General features: G+C 41.2%; 1 protein-coding gene across 12 annotated transcripts in view; it reads right to left on the reverse strand.

Annotated features, from left to right (window-relative positions):
• PICALM (phosphatidylinositol binding clathrin assembly protein) overlaps positions 1–24,752 on the reverse strand; it is a 198,037-nt gene that overhangs the window by 85,523 nt on the left and 87,762 nt on the right. For all 12 annotated transcript variants that reach the window (XM_089662407.1, XM_089662414.1, XM_089662412.1 and 9 more), the window contains exons 7-9: positions 22,757–22,863; positions 20,063–20,104; positions 1,766–1,851 (exon numbers count right to left, since the gene is read on the reverse strand). In XM_089662407.1, the coding sequence (XP_089518533.1) occupies positions 1,766–1,851; positions 20,063–20,104; positions 22,757–22,863 (235 nt within the window). The remainder of the gene's footprint in view (positions 1–1,765; positions 1,852–20,062; positions 20,105–22,756; positions 22,864–24,752) is intronic.

The raw sequence follows: 24,752 nt of genomic DNA on the forward strand, positions 1-24,752 counted from the left end.
ACAGCTTGTCACATGGTACAGGGCTGTTAATAGCCTTGTACCATGTGACCTCTGTGACCATACACAGATTTCACACGTAGTAAGCAATGTCAGAAATGGCATCTTGCTTACTACTCTGCATGTGATCACTGATTGGCCAATCAGTGATCACATGATCGGGACTTCGTACAGACTTCGTACACCGACGATCGGTGTTCCACTGTGTCCGGAGGATTGCGGTGCTGCGTGCTCCCGGGGAGCGTGCACAAGCAGGGTGCGGGGAGGCCGTTTATAAACTGCCACCCGACCCTGCACTGCCACCGTTTACATACAACGGCCTGACGGGAGGTGGTTAAGGAGCGGGCCAGGAAGCCAGCCACAGCATTCTTAACAACGGATCAGGCATCATCCCCCCTAAAGCGCCTTGTCCCCATGTTGATGGGAACAAGGGTCTCTTCCCCAAAACCGTCGCCTGTGGATGGTTCAGGAGGGAGGGGGGTGCTCACTCATGCCCAACTCCCAACCCACCCCTTGTTCCTGCATGCTCGGATATGGGTCTGATATGGATTTTTGGGGGGGAGGGGCAGGAGGAAACCCCAGGTCTTTTTTTTTTTTTTTTTTTTTTTTAATTAGTGCGGGATTGGGTGGTGGAGGGTTGGGTGGGCTGTCAGTGGAGAATCTGTTAAGGCTTTCAAAAAGTCCAAAAATTTTGAAAAAAAAAAAAAGTGTTTTTCTTGTAAAATTTTGCAAATAAATAATCTTTCATAAATCTTGGCCAAAATGTATTCCGCTATCTTTTTAGTATTAAAAAAAATATAGCCCAAATTAGTTTCTAACCAAAAATTATAATTTTCCAAAAATTATTTTTATGCTTTTATTTTTATATTTATGTTTTTTTTTTTATTTTAACATACTGTCGACCTAGCAGTAAAGTGACATAGTGACACTGTACTACTTGTGGGGGATTAAGATTTTTTTTTTTACACTGATTGCTTTTACACCCATAAAGGCTGTAAAAGCAATACTTTCTCCTCTCTGGTTGCATTCTTGCAGCCATTAAGAAATACTGTGAGAGCTGTGATTGGTCAAAGAGCTGTTGTGAATAGCCCTGTACCATGCGACCTCTGTGATCACTCACAGATTTCACAAGTATTAATAAATGTCAGAAGTGACATCTTGCTTACTACAATTCATGCGATCACTTATTGGCCAATCAGGGATCAGATGATTGGGACCTCACAAAGAGGTCCCGTACAGTGATCGGGACACAGCGGGCACCGGATCGCGGTGCTGCGCGCTCCCAGGCTGAAAATGCGGGTGCCGTTTATGAACGGCGACCCTCTCCTGCACTGCCCCCGTCCGGCCGTTTATGTACATGGGCCGGATGGGAAGTGGTTAAGATCACCACAACTGAAAATTCTAGGGGAGCAATTTCTCAACTAAACAAAGCATGGAGACACGGGTTCAAAGGGTGAATATGCGTTGATATTTATAATAAAATTACAGTGCTTTTAGCTTGTGGTGCTCAAACACAGTTAAGTTTTTGTTCAAAGACCAACTACAACCACATGGTAGGAACCATATTCTGCAGCTACAATGAATCTTAGGGAAAATAAAGAGGCAGAATTGATACATGGCAATTAGCAGCTTTCATTTAATAAAAAAAAAAAAGAGCCTTTTTAAAAAAAAAAAATTCCCATAAATACCAGGTCCAGGTGATATTGACTCAGGTGACTTAGTTTTAAAAACAACTTTTTCTAAATGATCTAGGATAAGGTTTTCCCACCTGCTTGCTGCTGTTGAATCTTTGATTTTCTTCCCTTCCAGAGAGGCTAAATGTTGTTCCAGGGCATCAAGCAGACTGCTTGGAGCCTGTGGAAATAGAAATAAATAGTAACCAAATGCAGCAATGAAACAGCCATTAAATATTGTACATGAGGAGGTGGAAAAAGGGCGCTGGACATAGATTTTCTCAGGTTATCAAAATATCAGAAAGTCATTACACGATCCAATTGGCAGCTCACCACACAGACAGTAACCCATACCCCCCTTAAGAGGACCTTCACACAAGTGGAGAAATCCGAGTGCAATGGGGCAAAGAGCAGCAAATGAAAAATCCTGAGTCCTCAAAAGCCTTTATTGTTAAACTCATTACAAAAGACATCCAACACATTTCAGGGGCCGTACAAACCCCCTTCATCAGGGCTGGAGGAAAAGTTTAAAACACATAAAAAAGGTGTGTTATTCGCCCTGCTTATTGTAACCAGTTGAGCAATAAAGACTTTGGACTCCTAAGGATTTTTCATTTGGTACAATCTTTGACCTATTACACTTGAACTAAAGTGTACATGTCTTTTATACACAGGGGAGGCAAAATGTACAGACCCCACCCTATTTCAGAGAATGCATGTTTCCCAGGATGCACATTCCTATCATATGGGGCACTTCTGACCCTCACTGATGGTTTCTGAAAAACTCTCCAAGGAAGAATTGGCTGAAAACATTAAAACCACACCTCGCTAGACTTCGTTTGAATAAACCATTTAAAATAATAATTCACCGTTTAGTAAATGCCCCAACAATGACTTACTAAAAACGTGCGTTTAATATATTTTAACACTGAACCTTGTAGAGCGCAGAAACAGTGATCACTGGGGTGCAGTTTGCGGAAGAGGGTTGGTGAATGCTTTGCTTCATGGACACCCTAAATATGAGTGTAACTTGAAACGTATTATGGGTAGACTATGCGTTTGCAAAACACATACAAATGGTAGAACCACACAGCAGTACATTAAAAACAAACTGGACACAGAAAAAAAAAAATCACCTATACAGTCCCGCTGATATCAAATCACAGCCAGTGAGCTAATGTGGAGAAACTGTGCGGGGGGTGGGAGGGTTGGAGAGGGGGGGGGAGGGGGTCCGAGCCATGGCTCTATGTGAGGGAGGGATAATTAGATTATAACGGGGTAGATAGATCAGATAGGGGTCAGTACTTATTGGGGGGTGGAATGGGGAAAGATGGGGGGGGAGGCTGGGTCCTGGGGGGGGGAAGGCTGGGTCCTGGGAGACCAGCCTGGGGTCAGATCAGACAGGGGTCAGTACTTATTGGGGGGTGGAATGGGAAAAGATGGGGAGATGGCTATGGCAGATAAGGTTCCCATGTTACAAACAACCAGTGGAATTGGTTCCATTTGTATGAAACTAAAAAATATTCAAAATACGTGTGCACAAGGTGTCAATCCATTAAAGTGTTTGTTCACCAATGCCAGAAGTCTGCCAAGCAAAATAGGTGAGTTGGAAGCTTTGTTGCATGAAGAGAGCTATGATATAATTGGTATTGTTGAATCTTGGCTTCATTCTTCACATGACTGGGCCACTATTATTCCTGGCTATGTTCTCTTTCGGAGAGACAGGGTAAATAGGAAAGGTGGTGGTGTCTGTCTCTATGTGAGAAGTGATCTCGGAGCGAGTGTGAAAGAGGACCTAGTTGATGGAGAGTGTGATGAGGCTGAAGCATTATGGGTGGAACTGCACATGGAGGTGCGTTCTACAAAGGTAATCATTGGAGTTTGTTATAGGCCTCCCAGTGTTAATGAGAAGGTGGAGACTCAGCTCCTTGCACAGATCGAAAGGGCTGGGACAGTGATAATAATGGGGGATTTTAACTACCCGGAAATTGACTGAAGTAATGGTACTGCAGGAACAATTAAAGGGCAAACATTTTTAAACCTACTAGAGGACAATTTTATGGTACAGTTCATAGAGGCCCCAACTAGGAATGATGCTCTGCTGGACCTGGTAATCTCAAACCATGCAGAGCTTAATATGAATGTCCACATAAAAGAACATCTGTGTAGCAGTGACCATAACATGATTTCATTTACTGTTAGCTGTAAACAGCAAGCACATACAGGAAACATAAAACCGCTCAATTTCAAGAGAGCCAATTTTCCAAGGCTGAGAGCTGCTCTCCAAGACTTAGACTGGGAGGGAATATTGGCATTGATGAACACAACACAGAAATGGGAGTTCTTCAAAAAGACTGTATGTGAACACACTGCAAAATATATTCCCATGGGCGACAAGTTTAAAAGGCTAAAAATCAAACCTATGTGGCTTACAGCCAAAGTTAAAAAGGCTATAGATAATAAGAAAAGAGCTTTTATTAAATATAAAAATGAAGGAACACTATCATTGTTTAAACATTACAAAGAATATAACAGAATATGCAAAAAGGTAACAAAAATTGAAAACAAACGACAGATAGCAAAAGATAGCAGGACCAACCCCAAAAATTGTTCAAATATATTAATAGTAAAAAGGTCCGGTCCGAGCATGTAGGCCCTTTACAAAATAATCTAGAGTGGGTGATTGGGGACAAAGAAGGAAAATTTAATACTTTCTTCAGCTCTGTGTATACAAAGGATCGTGGTGGAGCTCTTTTCCATTATGGGCATGGTATTGACACAGCCCCAGATAATCCACAGTGACTCACAAATGATATGATCCAAAAATATGTAGACAGAATAAAGGTGAATAAAGCACCTGGACTGGATGGCATACACCCACGGGTCCTTAAAGAATTGAGCTCTGTCATTTCAAAGCCATAGTTTCTAATTTTTAGGGACTCTAATGACTGGCATAGTACCACTGGATTGACGTAAGGCCAATGTGGTGCCAATATTTAAAAAGGGGTCAAAATCTTTACCAAGTAATATAGACCTGTTAGATTAACTTCTATATTTGGGAAGATGCTGGAGAGTTTAATAAAAGACCACAAAGATGAGTTCTAGCTGGAAAAAAATATTTTAAAGCAACAGACAGCGTGGATTCATGAAAGACAGAAGTTGTCAAACAAATCTGATTCTTTTTATGAGGAGGTGAGCAAAACCTTGGACAGAGGGGTGGCGGTGGACGTGGTATACTTGGACAGAGGGGTGGCGGGGGACGTGGTATACTTGGACAGAGGGGGGGTGGTGGTGGACGTGGTATACTTGGACAGAGGGGTGGCGTGGACGTGGTATACTTGGACAGAGGGGTGGCGTGGACGTGGTGTACTTGGACAGAGGGGTGGCGTGGACGTGGTATACTTGGACAGAGGGGTGGCGTGGACGTGGTATACTTGGACAGAGGGGTGGCGTGGACGTGGTATACTTGGATTTTGCAAAAGCGTTTGACACAGTTCCCCACACACGGCTAATGTGTAAGGTAAAATCTACAGGCTTGGAAAAATCTGTATGTAAATGGATAGAAAGCTGGCTTAAAGATGGTATTCAGAGAGTAGTGGTTAATGATTCATACTCTGAATGGTCTGGGGTTGTCAGTGGTGTACTCCAAGGTTCAGTGTTGGGACCCTTACTTTTTAATATATTTATAAACAATATAGGGTCTGGGATTATAAATCCCATTTCAGTCTTTGCAGATGACACCAAGCTGTGCAGTGGAATAACGTCCTTACAGGATGTCTCCAACTTACAAGCCGACCTCAATGCTCTGTGTAATTGGGCAACTATGTGGCAAATGAGATTTAATGTTGATAAATGTAAGGTTCTGCACTTGGGGGCTAAGAATATGCATGCATCATACATACTAGGGGGGCTACAACTGGGGGGATCAATGGTGGAGAAGGATCTGGGGGTTCTGGTAGATCACAAACTTAATAATGGCATGCAATGCCAAGCTGCGGGTTCTAAAGTGAGCAAAATCCTCTCTTGTATTACAAGAGGTATAGACTCCAGAGAGAGAGATATCATATTACCCCGGTACAAATCATTAGTAATACCTCATCTGGAATATGCAGTTCAGTTTTGGGCACCAATTCACAGAAAGAACATTGGGGAACTGGAGAAAGTACAGAGAAGGGCAACCAAACTGATAAGAGGCATGGAGGAGCTCAGCTATGAGGAAAGATTAGAGGAACTGAATTTATTCTCTCTTGAGAAGAGGAGATTAAGGGGGGATATGATCAACATGTATAATACATAAGGGGGATATGATCACAATGTATAATACATAAGGGGGGGATATGATCACAATGTATAATACATAAGGGGGGGATATGATCACCATGTATAATACATAAGGGGGATATGATCTCCATGTATAATACAGAAGGGGGGGATATGATCTCCATGTATAATACATAAGGGGGGGATAAGATCTCCATGTATAATACATAAGGGGGGATATGATCTCCATGTATAATACATAAGGGGGGATATGATCTCCATGTATAATACATAAGGGGGGATATGATCTCCATGTATAATACATAAGGGGGGATATGATCTCCATGTATAATACATAAGGGGGGATATGATCTCCATGTATAATACATAAGGGGGATATGATCTCCATGTATAATACATAAGGGGGGATATGATCTCCATGTATAATACATAAGGGGGGATATGATCTCCATGTATAATACATAAGGGGGGATATGATCACAATGTATAATACATAAGGGGGGATATGATCTCCATGTATAATACATAAGGGGGATATGATCTCCATGTATAATACATAAGGGGGGGATATGATCTCCATGTATAATACATAAGGGGGGATATGATCTCCATGTATAATACATAAGGGGGGATATGATCTCCATGTATAATACATAAGGGGGATATGATCTCCATGTATAATACATAAGGGGGATATGATCTCCATGTATAATACATAAGGGGGATATGATCTCCATGTATAATACATAAGGGGGGATATGATCTCCATGTAGAATACATAAGGGGGGGATATGATCTCCATGTATAATACATAAGGGGGATATGATCTCCATGTATAATACATAAGGGGGATATGATCTCCATGTATAATACATAAGGGGGATATGATCTCCATGTATAATACATAAGGGGGGATATGATCTCCATGTAGAATACATAAGGGGGGGATATGATCTCCATGTAGAATACATAAGGGGGGATATGATCACCATGTATAATACATAAGGGGGGATATGATCTCCATGTATAATACATAAGGGGGGGATATGATCTCCATGTATAAATACATCAGTGGATCATATAGTGAACTCGGTGTAGAGTTATTCACCCTGAGGTCATCACAGAGGACAAGGGGGCACTCTTTACGTCTGGAGGAAAAGAAATTTGATCACGAAACATGGAAAGGTTTCTTCACAGTGAGAGCTGTGAAAATGTGGAATAGACTCCCTCAAGAGTTGGTTCTGGCCAGCTCAGTGGATTGCTTCAAAAAAGTCCTGGATTCTCTTAGGTACACAGAATATAACTATATATATATATATATAGGTAAAGTTGATCCAGAGAATATCTGATTGCCTCTCGGGGGATCAAGAAGGAAATTTTTTTTACGCAGCAGGTGCAAATTGGATCGTGCTTTGTTGGGTTTTTTTTTTTGCCTTCCTCTGGATCAACTGTGGGTATAGGATTATAACTTTTTTTTTTCCTGTGGTTGAACTAGATGGACTTTTGTCTTTTTTCAGCCGGACTATGTGTCTTATGGATGCATGGAGGAGCGATTCAGGGACAAGCATGCAGAGGTGCCTCCAGGGCGAGTGGCTTCCCTTGGGGGGGGGGCACTGCTTGATGGGGAGTAGCAAGGGGCACCAGCAAGGAGCTGAAAAGAAAAGGATCGGGGCTGTTCTGTGCAAAATCACTGCACAGAGCAGGTAAGTATGGCAGGTTTATTATTTAAAAACAACAAAAAAACAAAAAATAAAGCTTTAGTGTTACTTTAAGAAAAAGCATTTCACGGGCCACTAAAAAAAATCTTAATGTTTGCATCATACACCATAGGACACAGGAAATGGTTAATTTTAAGGTCATTGGGGTGTCCAAAAGCAGTCCCATAAGGAGCAGGCAAAAAAGCAAACTGGGCCCAGCAAAAAAACCCCAAACAAATTAAAAGTAGTATGGACAAAGCCTTTTTGGCCCTACGTCTCCTATGGATCACAGAAGTGCACTTACTTCTGCACTCCTGTGACCAGTTTGTGGTAGGATCCATCCAGATGCCCGCACCAGCAGCTGACTCAGCCTCTCAGCAAACTGCTGAGAGCCTGAGCCAGCAGCCCCCCACCCTCTCCACGGCCCGTAACTCCAGTGTGCGCTGGGAAGGTACAGCAGAGAGGCAGTGACTAACAGTCTGACTAAGAACTGAGTTATCAGCAGTCTTTGATTGTTCAGTTCTCAGTCTGAGAAGAGGAGGGGATCTATGCTGCATCTACTTTATCCGTTGGTTTAGTCACTAAGGATGTATTCTTAGCTAGTTGGTTTAGGGCTTTCTTTTCTTTAAACTTAGATTATCAACATTCTTAGACATAATTTTGAGTTTTCCAATATCCCCACATACTAGTTTCAAAAATGCTGCTACATTGTGATTAGAACTGGGAGATGGAAAGAGATCAGACTTTTTTTATTTTTTTCTTTAAGTACAAACAGGTATGAAGACGACTTAGTGTCGCTAAACTCAATGTTGTGAAGGAGATGACCAATGTCAATAAAGTCAGTCGACTCATTTTCTTCCAGTAAGGACAATAAATTGTCCAATGTCTTTGAATCCTTCATACTTAGAGAGTCATACGTAGTTGTAGCATATATACCTTACAAAATAAGATTACGAGCCAATAACTGTATATCCCCCTCCCCTGTACTCCATTATAGTGATATGACGTGTATACAGTAATGTATATCCCCCCTCCCCTGTACTCCATTATAGTGATATGACGTGTATACAGTAATGTATATCCCCCTCCCCTGTACTCCATTATAGTGATATGACGTGTATACAGTAATGTATATCCCCCCTCCCCTGTACTCCATTATAGTGATATGACGTGTATACAGTAATGTATATCCCCCCTCCCCTGTACTCCATTATAGTGATATGACATGTATACAGTAATGTATATCCCCCTCCCCTGTACCCCATTACAGTGATATGACGTGTATACAGTAATGTATATCCCCCCTCCCCTGTACTCCATTATAGTGATATGACGTGTATACAGTAATGTACAGTCATGGCCGAAATTGTTGGCACCCTTGATATTTTTCCTGAAAATCAAGTATTTCACACAAAAAAGGTATTGCATTAACACATGTTTTGCTATACACATGTTTATTCCCTTTGTATGTATTGGAACAAATATAAAACAGAGGCAGAAAAGCAAATATGACATAATGTCACACAAAACCCCAAAAATGGGCTGGACAAAAGTATTGGCACCCTTAACTTAATATTTGGTTGCACACCCTTTGGAAAACATAACTGAAATCAGTCGCTTCCTATAACCATCAATAAGCTTCTGACACCTCTCACCCGGAATTTTGGACCACTCTTCCTTTGCAAACAGCTCCAGGTCTCTCTTATTGGAAGGACACCTTTTCCCAACAGCAATTTTAAGATCTCTCCACAGGTGTTCAATGGGATTTAGATCTGGGCTCATTGCTGGCCACTTCAGAACTCTCCAGCGCTTCTTTGCCATCCATTTCTGAGTGCTTTTTGACGTATGTTTGGGGTCATTGTCCTGCTGGAAGACCCAGGATCTTGGACGCAAACCCAGCTTTCTGACACTGGGCCCTACAGTGCGACCCAAAATCCTTTGGTAATCCTCAGATTTCATGATGCCTTGCACACAGTCAAGGCACCCAGTGCCAGAGGCAGCAAAACAACCCCAAAACATCATTGAACCTCCACCATATTTTACCGTAGGTACTGTGTTTTGTTCTTTGTAGGCCTCATTCCGTTTTCGGTAAACAGTAGAATGATGTGCTTTACCGAAAAGCTCTATCTTGGTCTCATCTGTCCACAAGACGTTTTCCCAGAAGGCTTTTGGCTTACTCAAGTACATTTTGGCAAACTGTAGTCTTGCTTTTTTATGTCTCTGTGTCAGCAGTGGGGTCCTCCTGGGTCTCCTGCCATAGCGTTTCATTTCATTTAAATGTCGACGGATAGTTCGCGCTGACACTGATGCTCCCTGAGCCTGCAGGACAGCTTGAATGTCTTTGGAACATGTTTGGGGCTGCTTATCCACCATCCGGACTATTCTGCGTTGCAATCTTTCATCAATTTTCCTCATCCGTCCACGACCAGGGAGATTAGCTACAGTGCCATGGGTTGCAAACTTCTTGATAATGTTGCGCACTGTGGACAAAGGCAAATCTAGTTCTCTGGAGATGGACTTGTAACCTTGAGATTGTTGATATTTTGCCACAATTTTGGTTCTCAGGTCCTCAGACAGTTCTCGTCTCCTCTTTCTGTTGTCCATGCTTAGTGTGGCACAGACAGACACACAATGCAAAGGTTAAGTGAACGTCTCTCCTTTTTATCTGCTTTCAGGTGTGATTTCTATATTGCCCACACCTGTTACTTGCCCCAGGTGAGTTTACAGGAGCATCACATGCTTGTAACATTCTTATTTATCCGCAGTTGTGAAAGGGTGCCAATACTTTTGTCCAGCCCATTTTTGGAGGTTTGTGTGACATTATGTCGAATTTGCTTTCTTTCCTCCCTTTTTTTGTTTTGTCCCAATACACACAAAGGGAATAAACATGTGTATAGCAAAACATGTGTTAATGCAATACGTTTCGTGAGAAATACATGATTTCCTGGAGAAATATCAAGGGTGCCAACAATTTCGGCCATGACTGTATATCCCAGCTCCCCTGTACTCCATTATAGTGATAGGACGTGTATACAGTAATGTATATCCCCCTCCCCTCTACTCCATTATAGTGATAGGACGTGTATACAGTAATGTATATCCCCCTCCCCTCTACTCCATTATAGTGATATGACATGTATACAGTAATGTATATCCCCCCTCCCCTGTACTCCATTATAGTGATATGATGTGTACACAGTAATGTATATCCCCCTCCCCTGTACTCCATTATAGTGATATGACGTGTATACAGTAATGTATATCCCCCCTCCCCTGTACTCCATTATAGTGATATGACCTGTATACAGTAATGTATATCCCAGCTCCCCTGTACTCCATTATAGTGATGACATGTATACAGTAATGATTACTGTATACAGGTCATATCACTATAATGGAGTACAGGGGAGGGGGGATATACATTACTGTATACAGGTCATATCACGATAATGGAGTACAGGTGAGGGGGGATATACATTACTGTATACACGTCATATCACGATAATGGAGTACAGGGGAGGGGGGATATACATTACTGTATACATGTCATATCACTATAATGGAGTACAGGGGAGGGGGGATATACATTACTGTATACACGTCATATCACTATAATGGAGTACAGGGGAGGGGGGATATACATACTGTGTACATGTCATATCACTATAATGGAGTACAGGGGAGCTGAGATATACATTACTGTATACAGGTCATATCACTATAATGAAGTACAGTGGAGCTGGGATATACATTACTGTATACAGTTTTATATTTTGGACTATTTATTCTAAAGAAAAATGTAATTTCATAAGCTTTAAGAAGGAGTGGTTGGAGCAGGTCGGGGGTGGACCTGGGCAAGTGGTGCAACTGGTGGAAAGTTTTGTGACCAGCTAGTAGGTCTGGACTCGCCTTTTTACCCCCTGGGGTGTTCGTTCACCTTTTCCTTTTTTGATAAAAGGTGAAGACTTTAATCCTAGACACCCTGTGTAAGGCAGAGACCATGTCTAAAACCCACAAGTTGAGTCCTCGATACAGAATCCTAGCAGGCGGCCTATAAATAATGCTGTTCAGCAGATGTACCAGCTGCCGGCAGCGCTTACCGATTATAGAACCAAGATCAATACACCAGGAAAGATGACGCAAGCTGGGAAAATATCTACAGGGTGACTAGCTGTATATAATAGATGACTGTTCTGAGTGAAGCTCCTGCGCTGTGTGTGTGCAGCTGGAAGCCAGGCATCTGGGTCGGCCTTTCATAATGTAGAGTGTTCGCTGGCAAATATTTAGGAGAATGCACAACAAATGTCAAATGAAAAAATGATCATTTGATTACATTCCTCAGGCCAAGAAGCAGCAGATCTCTGCACTTTGGGCCTCACTGATAGAAGTGTCTGAAGGAAAAGCTGTCATTATCACCCAGCAAATACGACTAGAACCTGTCCAGAGTACAGCCAGCAATATCAGGTATTTAGATTTAGGGCTCATTCACACGTGACTGTTCTACCAACTCTTGCCAAACGCCCCTATAGCTTTTGGCAAGCGTTGGTCCGGCGTCTGCGGAGCGTTTTTTAATGCTCGGCAAACGCTCCGCAAGCGCCGCATGCGCGGTTCAGCGGCAGGTGCTAGGTGTTTGCCGAGCGTTAAAAACGTCCTATAAACGCCTATAATGAAGTTTGAATTGCGTTACTGCTCCGCAAACGCCCGGCCGGCATTTGCGGAGTGGCACCATAGACTAGAATAGGAGGCTTCAACGCCTCCTGACTCGACCAGAGGCGTCCGTTTTGACGCAACGTTAAAGCTCCTGTTAGAACAGAACCATGTGCTGCAATGTGTAGAATTGTCCGAGGCGTTTGGGAAGCAGTAAAAACGCTTCCCAAACGCCTTTCTGCCGCCTGCACACAACGCTAGTGTGAACGTAGCCTTAGAGTCCTACTATAATAGGCAGGTAGGTACAACCTACTGTACGTACCTATATAATGCTATGCTGGCAGTGTGGATAAAAATCAATGATTTAAAAAAAAAAAAAAATCTGATTTTTTTTAATTTAAATCGGATTTTTTTAAATAAAATGCTTTTTGAGGAAAATATATTACCATCCAAAGGTTATTCCATCATGAAATAAAGATTAGTTTTTTAATTATGTAGAATAAGGCTGTATATGTTTAATTTTTTTGGTAAATAAATGCCATGAATCCATTCACAATGTCATGCTCTTCCAGAGGTTTTTGTAAGATTATTGGGCCGTTTCTCTGCCTACAAGATATTATCACAGATTCTTGGTTTACTTTTGCAGTTCTCAAAACTGAATTTGACTCAGCGGAGATCACATGCCTCTTCTTCACAGCAAAAATGTTATAACATGAACAGAGTTAAGAAAAAGACCTTCATCCTAACTTCTACAAACCTATGAATACAGAATCAACCCCTTCAGTGCGAAGTTTCAAGAGGTTCAGTGAATAGAATAGAAACAATATTTTTCTGATTGTTTGGAGTGGAATAGATCTGCACAAGAAGAAAGTGAAACTAATTGTGAGGAGGAAGGGGCTGACAGTCTCTTAAAATATATATATTTTGTTTAGCCAAATTAGTAACAAACATGGATGTTTGTTTAAGCAAATAATATAGGCTGGAATGTTATTGTTTCAGTTGAATAAATCTATTTAAATTATTATTAAGGTAATGATTATTTTTCTCCTTCCTAAGTACAACAGGAAAGTTGTCCAAATATGAATGATTAACCTATTAAACTGGGGATAAAAAAAATATGAAAAGTTATTCTAAAAATCTTCATCTACTTGCATATTAAAGTTATACCAGCAAGAATTAGTCTTTATGTAGAAAACTAGGATTTAAATCAAGCCTTACTGACTAGTGATTTAAATCAGTTTGATTTAAATCAAATCCACCCTGTATGCTGGTAAAAGAAAAAAAATTATACAGAAAGCCGAGCATCGGAAAATGGGCATGTTCCCAGCTAGGCAGCCTTCACACTGATCCACTTTTGTTCAGTTAAAAAAAAAAACACAAACAAAAAAAAAAAAAAAAACGAAAGAAAACTGCATCCTATGTAGCTCTTCACACTGGTCTGTTGCGCTTCCGATGCAGTTAAAATAAATAAATCCCTGCTTGCTGCATTTTTGGTGCATGCTTGTTTGGGTAACAGAAAGAAAAAAAACGCACACACCAAAAACGCATCCCTCCATTGAAATGAATGGAAATAGCATCAAAACTTAACGCACCTGTAGGAAGTGATCAAGCCGAGGGCCACAAAATCACGACAAGGAAAATCACATTATGGTGCCCTTACAATCAATGAGTCTCAGCACAGTGCAATTTAGGAAAAGGTTCCTGGTGGACTTCAGTGCAATTTGAGCCCCATAGACTTGTTATCTCACAGAAGTAGCATCATGGATGAGTCTTTGTTTTTTGTTTTTACACCCTCATCTCTCCTGCCTGGTCATCCTTTGATTTTGATACCCCTGCAATTTTGGAGCTTTCCTTGGATCCTTTCTTTGATCAATCAAACGATGGATCAATCAAAGGATGGCTCAAACACACTTCAGCATGAACCCAGCCTTAGCAAGGATGACCAGGGAGAAGTGAGAGTTAAAAAAAAACAAAAAAAAAAAAACACTCATCCATGAAAATCACTTAGGAATGTTTCTTCTCTATGCTGATGCTTCTTCTAAAGTCACATCAAAATAACAGTTAGCACTGCAGAGTTGCACTAAAAATGCCATGAAAATTGCATCAGAACAGCGGGAAGTGATGAGGAAAACGCACAATAAACATGACAAAAATGCATTGTGTTGTAGATAAACTCAACGCAGAAAAGAAAAAAAATTATATGCATTTTTTAGCATTTTTTTTGAGACAGATAAAGCCTTATTTTGGTGGTATTTATTCACCTTTGGAATTTTTTATTTTTTTTTGCTATATAAATGAAACAGTCAAAATTTTTGTAAAAAAGGGTTTATCTTATAAAATGTTGCAAATAAATATTTCATCATAAATCTTGGCCAAAATGTATTCAGTTACATTTTTAGTAAAAAAAAATAACCGAAATTAGTTTATAACCATAAATTATAATTTAAAAAAACATTTTTTTAATATTATTGTTTGTTTTGTTTTTACATACTGTCACCCTAGCAGTACAGTGTCAACATGGTGACACTGTACTACTTGTGGGGGGTGATGAAGATTTTTTTTTTTTATTACTACACTGATTGCTTTTACACCATAAAGGCTGTAAAAGCAATAATTTCTCCTTCTCTCTGGCTGCATTCTTACAGCCATTGAGAAATACTCTGTGAGCTGTGATTGGTCACAGCTTGTCACATGGTACAAAGCTGTTGAGAATAGCCTTGTACCATGTGACCTCTGTGATCATTCACAGATTTCACACTTAGTAAGCAATAATGTCAGAAGTGACATCTTGCTTACTACTCTGCATGTGATCACTGATTGGCCAATCAGTGATCACAGGATAGGGACCTCACACAGAGGTCCCGTACGTCAAATCGATGTTCCACTGTGTCCGGAGGACACAGCGGGCACCGGATCGTGGTTCTGCGCGCTCCCAGGGAGCGTGCACAAGCAGGGGGCGGGGAGGCCGTTTATAAACAATGGCCGGATGGGAGGTGGTTAATGTGACCCCGAGTGACTTGTGTCAGACAATGACCTGGGCTCTGATACAAGCAAAAGTGCATGGAGTAGAGCTCTGCTACCTCTGGTCCTTGGCTATCTACAAACTGAGTGCTGCTGGTGTCAGGGAGCTGCATTCTATTGATGGTATCATGAATTCACAGATGCACTGCTCTATGTTGAAAGAGGATGCTACCATCACTTAGTGCCTTTTTCTAACATGACAATGATCCAAAACAAACATCTATGGTCACTGTTACATTTCTGAAGAACAGGGTGAAAGTGAATCAGTAGGCAAGTATGTCTCCTGATCTGAACCCGATTGAACACCTAGGGGGAATTCTGAAGAGACAAGCTGAGCATCACTCTCCATCCAGCATCCAGGGTCTAAAAGAGATCGTTCTTGAATAATGCAAAAAGATCGATGTTGCAATATGTCACCAACTTGTTCATTCCATGCCTAGAAGACTTGGGGCTGTCCTTACAAATCACGGAGGTCATACAAAATACTAGATGGAGTAGTTTTTGTTGTGGGGTGTAGTTATTTTTGCATCCACTAATTTGAGTAAAACTGAAGATTTTGCAATCCAAGTTATAATATTAACCTTACTTTCATGTAATGAGCTAAACAAATGTTCTATAAAACTCAGTTTTGTCAAAATTTTGGTAATTGTTCTGGTGTTCATTGAGATATTGATTAACCACTTGAGCACCAGAGGATTTACCCCCCTTAATGACCAGGCCTCTTTTTGCTACTCAGCGCTGCACTAATTCAACTGATAATTGCGCGTCATGCAATGCTGCACCCAAACATTTACGTCTTTTTTTTCACACAAATAGAGCTTTCTTTCGGTGGTATTTGATCATCTGTGCGCTTTTTATTTTTCACGCTATAAACAAAAAAAGGCCAAAGATTTTGAAGAAAAACAATATTTTTTACTTTCAGCTTTAAAAAAATATATAGTAAACTCAAAGTTGGTTATAAATTTAGGCCAAAATGTATTCTGCTACATGTTTTTAGTGAAAAAAAATCCAATTGATTGCTTTGTGTGGAAGTTATAGCGTCTACAAACTATGGTATAGATACTGCAATTTACGCCATTTTTTTGCTATACAGCGCTGCGCTAGTTTAACGGACAATTGTGCGGTCATGCAATACGGTACATAAATGAAATTTACATCCTTTTTTCCCCCACAAATTGAGCTTTCTTTCAGGGGTATTTGATTGCCTGTGTGGTTTTTATTTTTTGCGCTATAAAAAAAAAAAAAAAAGGCTGACAATTTTGAGGAAAAAAAAACAATATTTTGGACTTTTTGCTATAAAACATGTCCAGTAAAAAAAATTTAAAAATCAAATTTAGTCATAAATTTCTGCCAAAATGCATTCTGCGACATGTCTTTGGTAAAAAAAAAAACCCAATACGTGTAAATTAATTGGTTTACGTGAAAGTTATAGCTTTTACAAATGGCGGGAAAGATACTGGGATTTTTAGTGTTTTTTTTAATACTAATAATGGCGGCGATCAGCGACTTATGGCGGCGATCAGGGACTTATGGCGGGACTGCGGCGGACATTCTGACATTGGGGGGTACTGACTTGAGGTCACCAACATCCCCAGTGACACCAATACAGTGATCAGTGCAAAAAATAAAAAAAAAACACTGACACTGTACTAATGGCACTGGGGAGGAAGGGGTTAACTTTATTTTGCAGGGAAGGGTTATCTGAGTGAGGGGAGTGTTTTACTAGGGGGCGGGGTGTGTACTGCAGGGAACACCACTGATCAGGAGAGGGAAACTCTTCTGTCCCGATCAGCTTGTCCTCGAGCTGTCAGGGAAGTGACAGAAAGCACAGCTACTGCAGCTGTGTTGTCTGTCACTGATTGCCGCCGATCGCCGGGTCATAGCCGGTAAGGACCGGCTGTGACCCGGCGACTGACATCCGCGGCTGTGATCGGCGGGACAAGCAGGGCGGCGGCACGCCTTGCGCACGCCCCCAACCTGTTTACAAAACACACGTTTTTAAAATGTGGTTTTGCCTGCCCGTGCCGCCATGTAGTTCTACAGTGGCAGGGCGGCAATTGGTTAAAATCTTACTTTTCAAACGGGGTGTACTCATTTATGCTGAGCACTGTAGTTCTCCGTTAAAGCTGAAGTACAGCCAAAATCATTTTTGGCTATTTGCACAGTAAAAATAAGTTGGCTTTAATGATCTGTACCCCGTCTCTGGTTGCTGCAGTGTTTGTTAACTATTTTACACAGACAGCAGTCTCCCGTTTGCACAGAGACGTGTAGCTGCAGGACTGTGATCCCTGCGAGTTGCTCACTTGGCACTACTGCTGTGATTTTGGAAGCCAACAGTACAATTTTACCCGAGTGTGTGACTGTCCCAAAATGAACACACTATACACCACCCAGCAATGGTTGTCGCGCAGTTTCTGGGGCAGTCAGCAAGATAAAGTCATCAGCTCTGCTGTGGACTATAACTGCTGTAAAGAGTATTAAATAGTATGTACACCCAAGAACAAAATTGTAATATACTGCAGCTTACAATCCTTACTTGGTGGGCGGTGCGTGCATTGATGTCTTTTTTCCAGATCATTTTCATCTGGTGATCTTTCCAGTAGCACACTTCCTATTCTAGGATGACAACTCTCACACATCAGCATTTTCACCATAGGAAAGGCATTGTCAGGACTACAATCCCCCCTACTCTCATATGTATAACATAAGGAGGGGAGTTTCTGTAGTTCACAGAGACAGCAGATGTGCACAGCGTAGAGGAGGTTATCAGCTCACTGATTTTCTGGCAGGTTACCTAGTTAGTCTGGCTGAAAAAAGACAAAAGTCCACCCAGTTCAACCTTAAAAAATAAATATAATCCTATACCCACAGTTGATTCAAAGGCAAAAAAAACCCCAGCAAAGCACGATCCAATTTGCTCCTGCTGGGAAAATAAATTCCTTCCTGATGCCCCGAGAGGCAATCGGATATTTCCTGGATCAACTTTACCTATAAATGTCAGTATCCAGTTATATTCTGTGTATCCAAGAAAGAATCCAGGCTTTTTTTTAAAGCAATCCACTGAGTGGCCAGACACAACTCTTGAGGGAGTCTATTCCACATTTTCACAGCTCTCACTGTGAAGAAACCTTTCCGTGTTTGGAGATTACTTTTACTTTTCCTCCAGACGTAAAGAGTGCCCCCTTGTCCTCAGTGATGACCTCAGGGGGAATAACTCTACACCAAGTTCACTATATGAACCACTGATGTATTTATACATGGGAGATCATATCCCCCCTTATGTATTATACATGGCGATCATATCCCCCCTTATGTATTATACATGGCGATCATATCCCCCCCTTATGTATTATACATGGAGATCATATCCCCCCTTATGTATTATACATGGCGATCATATCCTCCTTATGTATTATACATGGAGATCATATCCCCCCTTATGTATTATACATGGAGATCATATCCCCCCTTATGTATTATACATGGAGATCATATCCCCCCCTTATGTATTATACATGGAGATCATATCCCCCCTATGTATTATACATGGAGATCATATCCCCCTTATGTATTATACATGGAGATCATATCCCCCCTTATGTATTATACATGGAGATCATATCCCCCCTTATGTATTATACATGGAGATCATATCCCCCCTTATGTATTATACATGGAGATCATATCCCCCCTTATGTATTATACATGGTGATCATATCCCCCCTTATGTATTATACATGGAGATCATATCCCCCCTTATGTATTATACATGGAGATCATATCCCCCCTTATGTATTATACATGGAGATCATATCCCCCTTATGTATTATACATGGTGATCATATCCCCCTTATGTATTATACATGGAGATCATATCCCCCCTTATGTATTATACATGGAGATCATATCCCCCCTTATGTATTATACATGGAGATCATATCCCCCCTTATGTATTATACATGGAGATCATATCCCCCCTTATGTATTATACATGGAGATCATATCCCCCTTATGTATTATACATGGAGATCATATCCCCCTTATGTATTATACATGGAGATCATATCCCCCCCTTATGTATTATACATGTTGATCATATCCCCCCTTATGTATTATACATGGGGATCATATCCCCCCTTATGTATTATACATGGAGATCATATCCCCCCTTATGTATTATACATGGAGATCATATCCCCCCTTATGTATTATACATGGAGATCATATCCCCCCTTATGTATTATACATGGAGATCATATCCCCCCTTATGTATTATACATGGAGATCATATCCCACCTTAATCTCCTCTTCTCAAGAGAGAATAAATTCAGTTCCTCTAATCTTTCCTCATAGCTGATCTCCTCCATGCCTCTTATCAGTTTGGTTGCCCTTCTCTGTACTTTCTCCAGTTCCCCAATGTTCTTTTTGTGAATTGGTGCCCAAAACTGAACTGCATATTCCAGATGAGGTCTTACTAATGATTTGCACAGGGGTAAACAGGTATTTTTCACATTTATTGATATAAAAACAATTTTCAAAGGAATATTTAACAGACCAAAATGAAAAAAAAAAAGAAAAAAGAGCAAATGAGAAAAAGTTTAATAGTAGGATTTACAACACACTCGACAATTATGAAGATGCAAGAACTTCACATCCATGCACAAATTGCTGTCCACATGCATATTTTATCCAGGGAATATGCATTGTAGCTAAATACACAAAAGAATGGCCAAAAAGCTTCCTTACCTGAGATAGATCAGGTATGTCTCCTCTGTCAATCCCCACTTGCTAAAATTAAAAGGAAAAACAAAAAGGTTAAAATAGCTCTGATTTTTTGGTGTGACATAGCAGGCCCACCGCCCCAGCATTCCACAATGCAGTGCTTGGGGCTTGAGTAAAATACTGCTAGGCTGAAGCAGTGCCACATAGGAGGTACTTACAGCCCTGCACCAATTATTAAAATGGCTGTGCAAACATTGTGCAATTCAAGACTCCTGTGGAGCTGATCATATATTTGCATTTTAAAACTTCGAATGTACACCCCTTGAGGTTTAGGGACTGATGTGAATCTACAATATATATGTAAAGCGCTGCGTAAAATTAACGGCGCTATATAAGTACCTGAAATAAATAAATAATAAAACTTCATTTAAACAAACATTTTGCCGTATGGGGGGGGGGGGGGTGGCAAAGCAATGAAGATATCACTAAAGAGAGCAGCCACCAGCACAATGGACGCCTCACCTTTAATGTGAGTACCATCCCTTATGCTTTATTATATAATTTGTCATCTTTTTTTTTTTGTACCGGTCAGGTTGCAATGTTAGCTGGTGTCTATCTCACTATAGAACAGTATTTATGTTGCAGCTGCTGAATTTTCACAACTCTCTACTGGCATTTCCACATCTGGGAATGGCTGGCAAGCGTGAGGGGGGTAGGTGGCAGCAAGGCATAAAGACAGGATTATTACAAATGTCTTGTGTACTTCAATAACGTATTGTGGTTGAGTGTAGCATGCCCAGTATCCACAAACAGATAAATGGCATTTTTATTCCCATCAAAACTTTAGTTTTAACACTTATATTAACCACTTGAGCTGAGGATTTACCCCCCTTAATGACCAGCCCTCTTTTTGCTACTCGGCGCTGCACTAAGTCAACTGATAATTGCGCGGTCATGCAACGCTGCACCCAAACGAAATTTACGTCCTTTTTTTCACACAAATAGAGCTTTTTTCGGTGTAATTTGATCACCTGTGTGCTTTTTATTTTTCACGCTATAAACAAAAAAACGCCAAAAATTTTGAAGAAAAACAATATTTTTTATTTTCAGCTATAAAAAATATATAGTAAACTCAAAGTTGGTTATAAATTTAGGCCAAAATGTATTCTGCTCCATGTTTTTGGTAAAAAAAATCCCAATAAGTGTATATTGATTGCTTTGTGTGGAAGTTATACCGTCTACAAACTATGGTATAGATACTGCAATTTACGCCATTTTTCTGCTATACAGCGCTGCACTAGTTTAACGGACAATTGCACGGTCATGCAATACGGTACATAAATGAAATTTACATCCTTTTTTTCCCCACAAATTTCTTTCGGTGGTATTTGATCGCCTGTGCGGTTTTTATTTTTTGCGCTATAAAAAAAAAGTCTGACAATTATGAGGAAAAAAAAAACAATATTTTGGACTTTTTGCTATAAAACATGTCCAGTAAAAAAAAAATGCAAAAATCAAATTTAGTCATAAATTTCTGCCAAAATGCATTCTGCGACGTCTTTGCTAAAAAAAAAACCAATACGTGTAAATTAATTGGTTTACGTGACAGTTATAGCGTTTACAAATGGCGGGAAAGATAGTGGGATTTTTAGGTTTTTTTTTATACTAATAATGGCGGCGATCAGCGAATTATGGCGGCGATCAGGGACTTATGGCAGCGACCAGCAACTTATGGTGGGACTGCGGCGGACATTCTGACATTGGGGGGTGCTGACTTGGGGTCACCGACATCCCCAAAAACACTAATACAGTGATCAGTGCAAAAAAAAAAAAAAAAAAAACTGACACTGTACTAATGGCAATGGGGAGGAAGGGGTTAACTTTATTTAGCAGGGAAGGGTTATAGGAGTGAGGGGAGTGTTTTACTAGGGGGCGGGGGTGTTTGCTGGGCGGGACAAGGCTGATCGATCAGCTCATCCTCGAGCTGACAGAGAGGTGACAGACAGCACAGCTACTGCAGCTGTGCTCTCTGTCACCATTTACCTCCGATCGCCGGGACATAGCCGCTAACGAGCGGCTGTGACCCGGCAACTGACATCTGCGGCGGTGATCCACAGGACAAATAGGGCAGCAGCGCGCCTCGCACGCTCCCCCTATTTGTTTACAAAACACACGTTTTAAAACGTGGTTTTGCCTGTGAGTGCCGCCCTGCCACCGTATATGTACAGCGGCTGGGCGGCGTGCAGTTAAAAGTGGTTAAAGCTAGCACTTTTACCCCCTTCCTGTCCAGGCCAATTTTCAGCTTTCAGCACTGTCGCACTTGGAATGACAATTGCGCGGTCATGCAACACTGTACCCACATGACATTTTTCATTTTTTTTCCCTCATGCTGTGACAGCATGAGGAAAGTGCTGCTGCTAACCAGCAAGTTTGTTTACAACGTGATCAGCTGTGAAGGGACACAGCTGATCACGTAGGAATCAGCTGCAGTGATTGGCTCTATACCGTGACGTGATTAGCTGTGTCCGAAGAACACAGCAAACACAGAGAGTAAGTGCGCTGTAGCCATCATTTGGCTATAGCGTGGTCAGCGAGCGCTTAAAATGTAGGTAGGAAACAAATGTCCTACAGACAGCAGGCATAAGGCAAGCAAACCAAAGGCATTTGATAACTAATAAGGAAATGCAGTGGGCCTCAGTAACAGGAGTACACACATACCTCAGCAACTTTTAAAAACTCTGAAATCCGTGTCATTCGGGTGAGGAACTTCTTGTAAATATCCAACCCGTCTTTACACTGGTTCTTCTTCATGTCAAAGTATTTTTCTAAGAGAGAAGATTGGGGAGAACTTGGTGTAAAACACCTTGTAGTGTACATGTAGTGGTCACACTTGTTAGGAATTCAATGGTCAGGAGAATCTAGGAGACCTTTATGCTAGAAGTTCATGGGCACTAGAGCAACTGTGACCTTATAGCTGTGAGTCCTGTTCTGCTGCAACCCATAACATTGGTAGCAGCGAAAGGGTTAAAGATGCCAAAATGGAAGCCATATAGTCCGCCATTACTTAATGTCCTTCCCAAAGTGAGTTGGCTGTCACTCTGATGCTTTGGCACGATTCCTTTCAAAACCAGCATACACAAATTTAAAGCACAACTACACTGCATCTGAGCACTACAAACAAAAAACACCATTTAATTCATTTTTATTATACAAAGCAAACTCCCCCATAGTCTACATGCTCAGAAATCACTTTGAAAACCAATCCCCTAGCAATTATGGCTGCAGCCATCTTGAATAAGGGCAGATGACTCATATAGCATTTACTTCCTGGAATCTATCTGCCCTTAGCTCAGGCATGCAGGCAGGCAGGAGGGTGTGCTTAGCTGAGAAAGACCCTCCTCCCATGAAGACTCCTGGGGATGTATGACATCATTTGCCTAGTCATGGAAACCAGAAATGTGACTAAAGAAATGTAAAAAAAAAATTAACACAAATAAATTTAATATACTTTCCTATCTATTTACTAATACTAGCAGCATAAGGAATAAAAACTGTCCATGCTGATTGAGTGAAGTGCCACTTTAATTATTCAGCATTTCTGTTCCAGGCCAGTGACTGAAACGTATTGCTGTCACACAGAGACAGACAACTAGTATATGAAAATGAAGAATGAGCAGCCCAGGTTTTTCTCCTATTACAAGTACACTGGTGAATTCCAGGTATGGCAAGTGCCATACCTGGAAGATTCTGCTGGAAACTGAATATCTCTGTAGAAGACAGTATTACTACAGAGATTGCAGCTGGCTTCAGGGACCCATGCCAAGTGGCTGGCCTGCACAGGCATTACACTTTGCACTTAAAGCAAAGCATTCTCTGATTGGATGAGGTGCAGATCCTGATGTCACCGCCTGCCTCTCCACCTCGTCCAATCAGAGAATGTTTTGCATTCACTGAGAAAAAACAAAGCATTCTCTGAATGATGCCGTGTTGTGTGAGCTCCTGCGTTCACGGAGAAGCAGAGCAGCCACTATGCAAGGGACACAGAAGCCAATGGCAATCACTGCAGTAACAGTACCTACCACAGTGATTTCCAGCTTCCTCTTCAGGTATGGCACATGCTGGCTCTGTTTATTTACCTGTACCTTGATGTTACTCTTATATTATCATTAAACATACTACACTATTGGAGTTCTTTTCTCTCTGGGCTCATTTATCTGGCACTGAGAGCCCTTATCCTGAAGGATCTTTTCCTGGTTTCCATCTGCTTGTATGATCCCCCTGATGGCTGGAAATTGTACTGCTGGACACGGTTAACCTGAGATGTGGAAACCTGCTTTGGATAGATGGCAGCTGGTGAAGCACCTCCACCTGATGATCACATCCGCATGCTGAGTTCCCATCCCCCCCGAGTACCAAGGAGTAGGTCTTATTTACTCCAACGCACATTTATCTGTGCTATCTGGTTAGTGCATAGTATGCTCATCGTTTCCAGCCACAGCAGCCACGAAAGTTATCCTCTGTTCTTTGTGTCACCACAGTCACATTACTCCGCATTAACTATATCCTACAAGTTTATGTTACTGTGTGATACTATCTGGTCGGTGCATAGTATGCTCATTGCTTCTAGCTACAGCAGTCACAAATATTAATCTTTGCTTATTGTATATCCACAGTCATATCATTCCGCATGAACTATATCCAATAAGCTTTGTTG

The sequence above is a fragment of the Staurois parvus genome, unplaced genomic scaffold, assembly GCF_062004578.1.
Source record: "Staurois parvus isolate SC_StPar_1 unplaced genomic scaffold, SC_StPar_1.0 ptg001468l, whole genome shotgun sequence".
Taxonomy (NCBI): Eukaryota; Metazoa; Chordata; class Amphibia; order Anura; family Ranidae; genus Staurois; species Staurois parvus.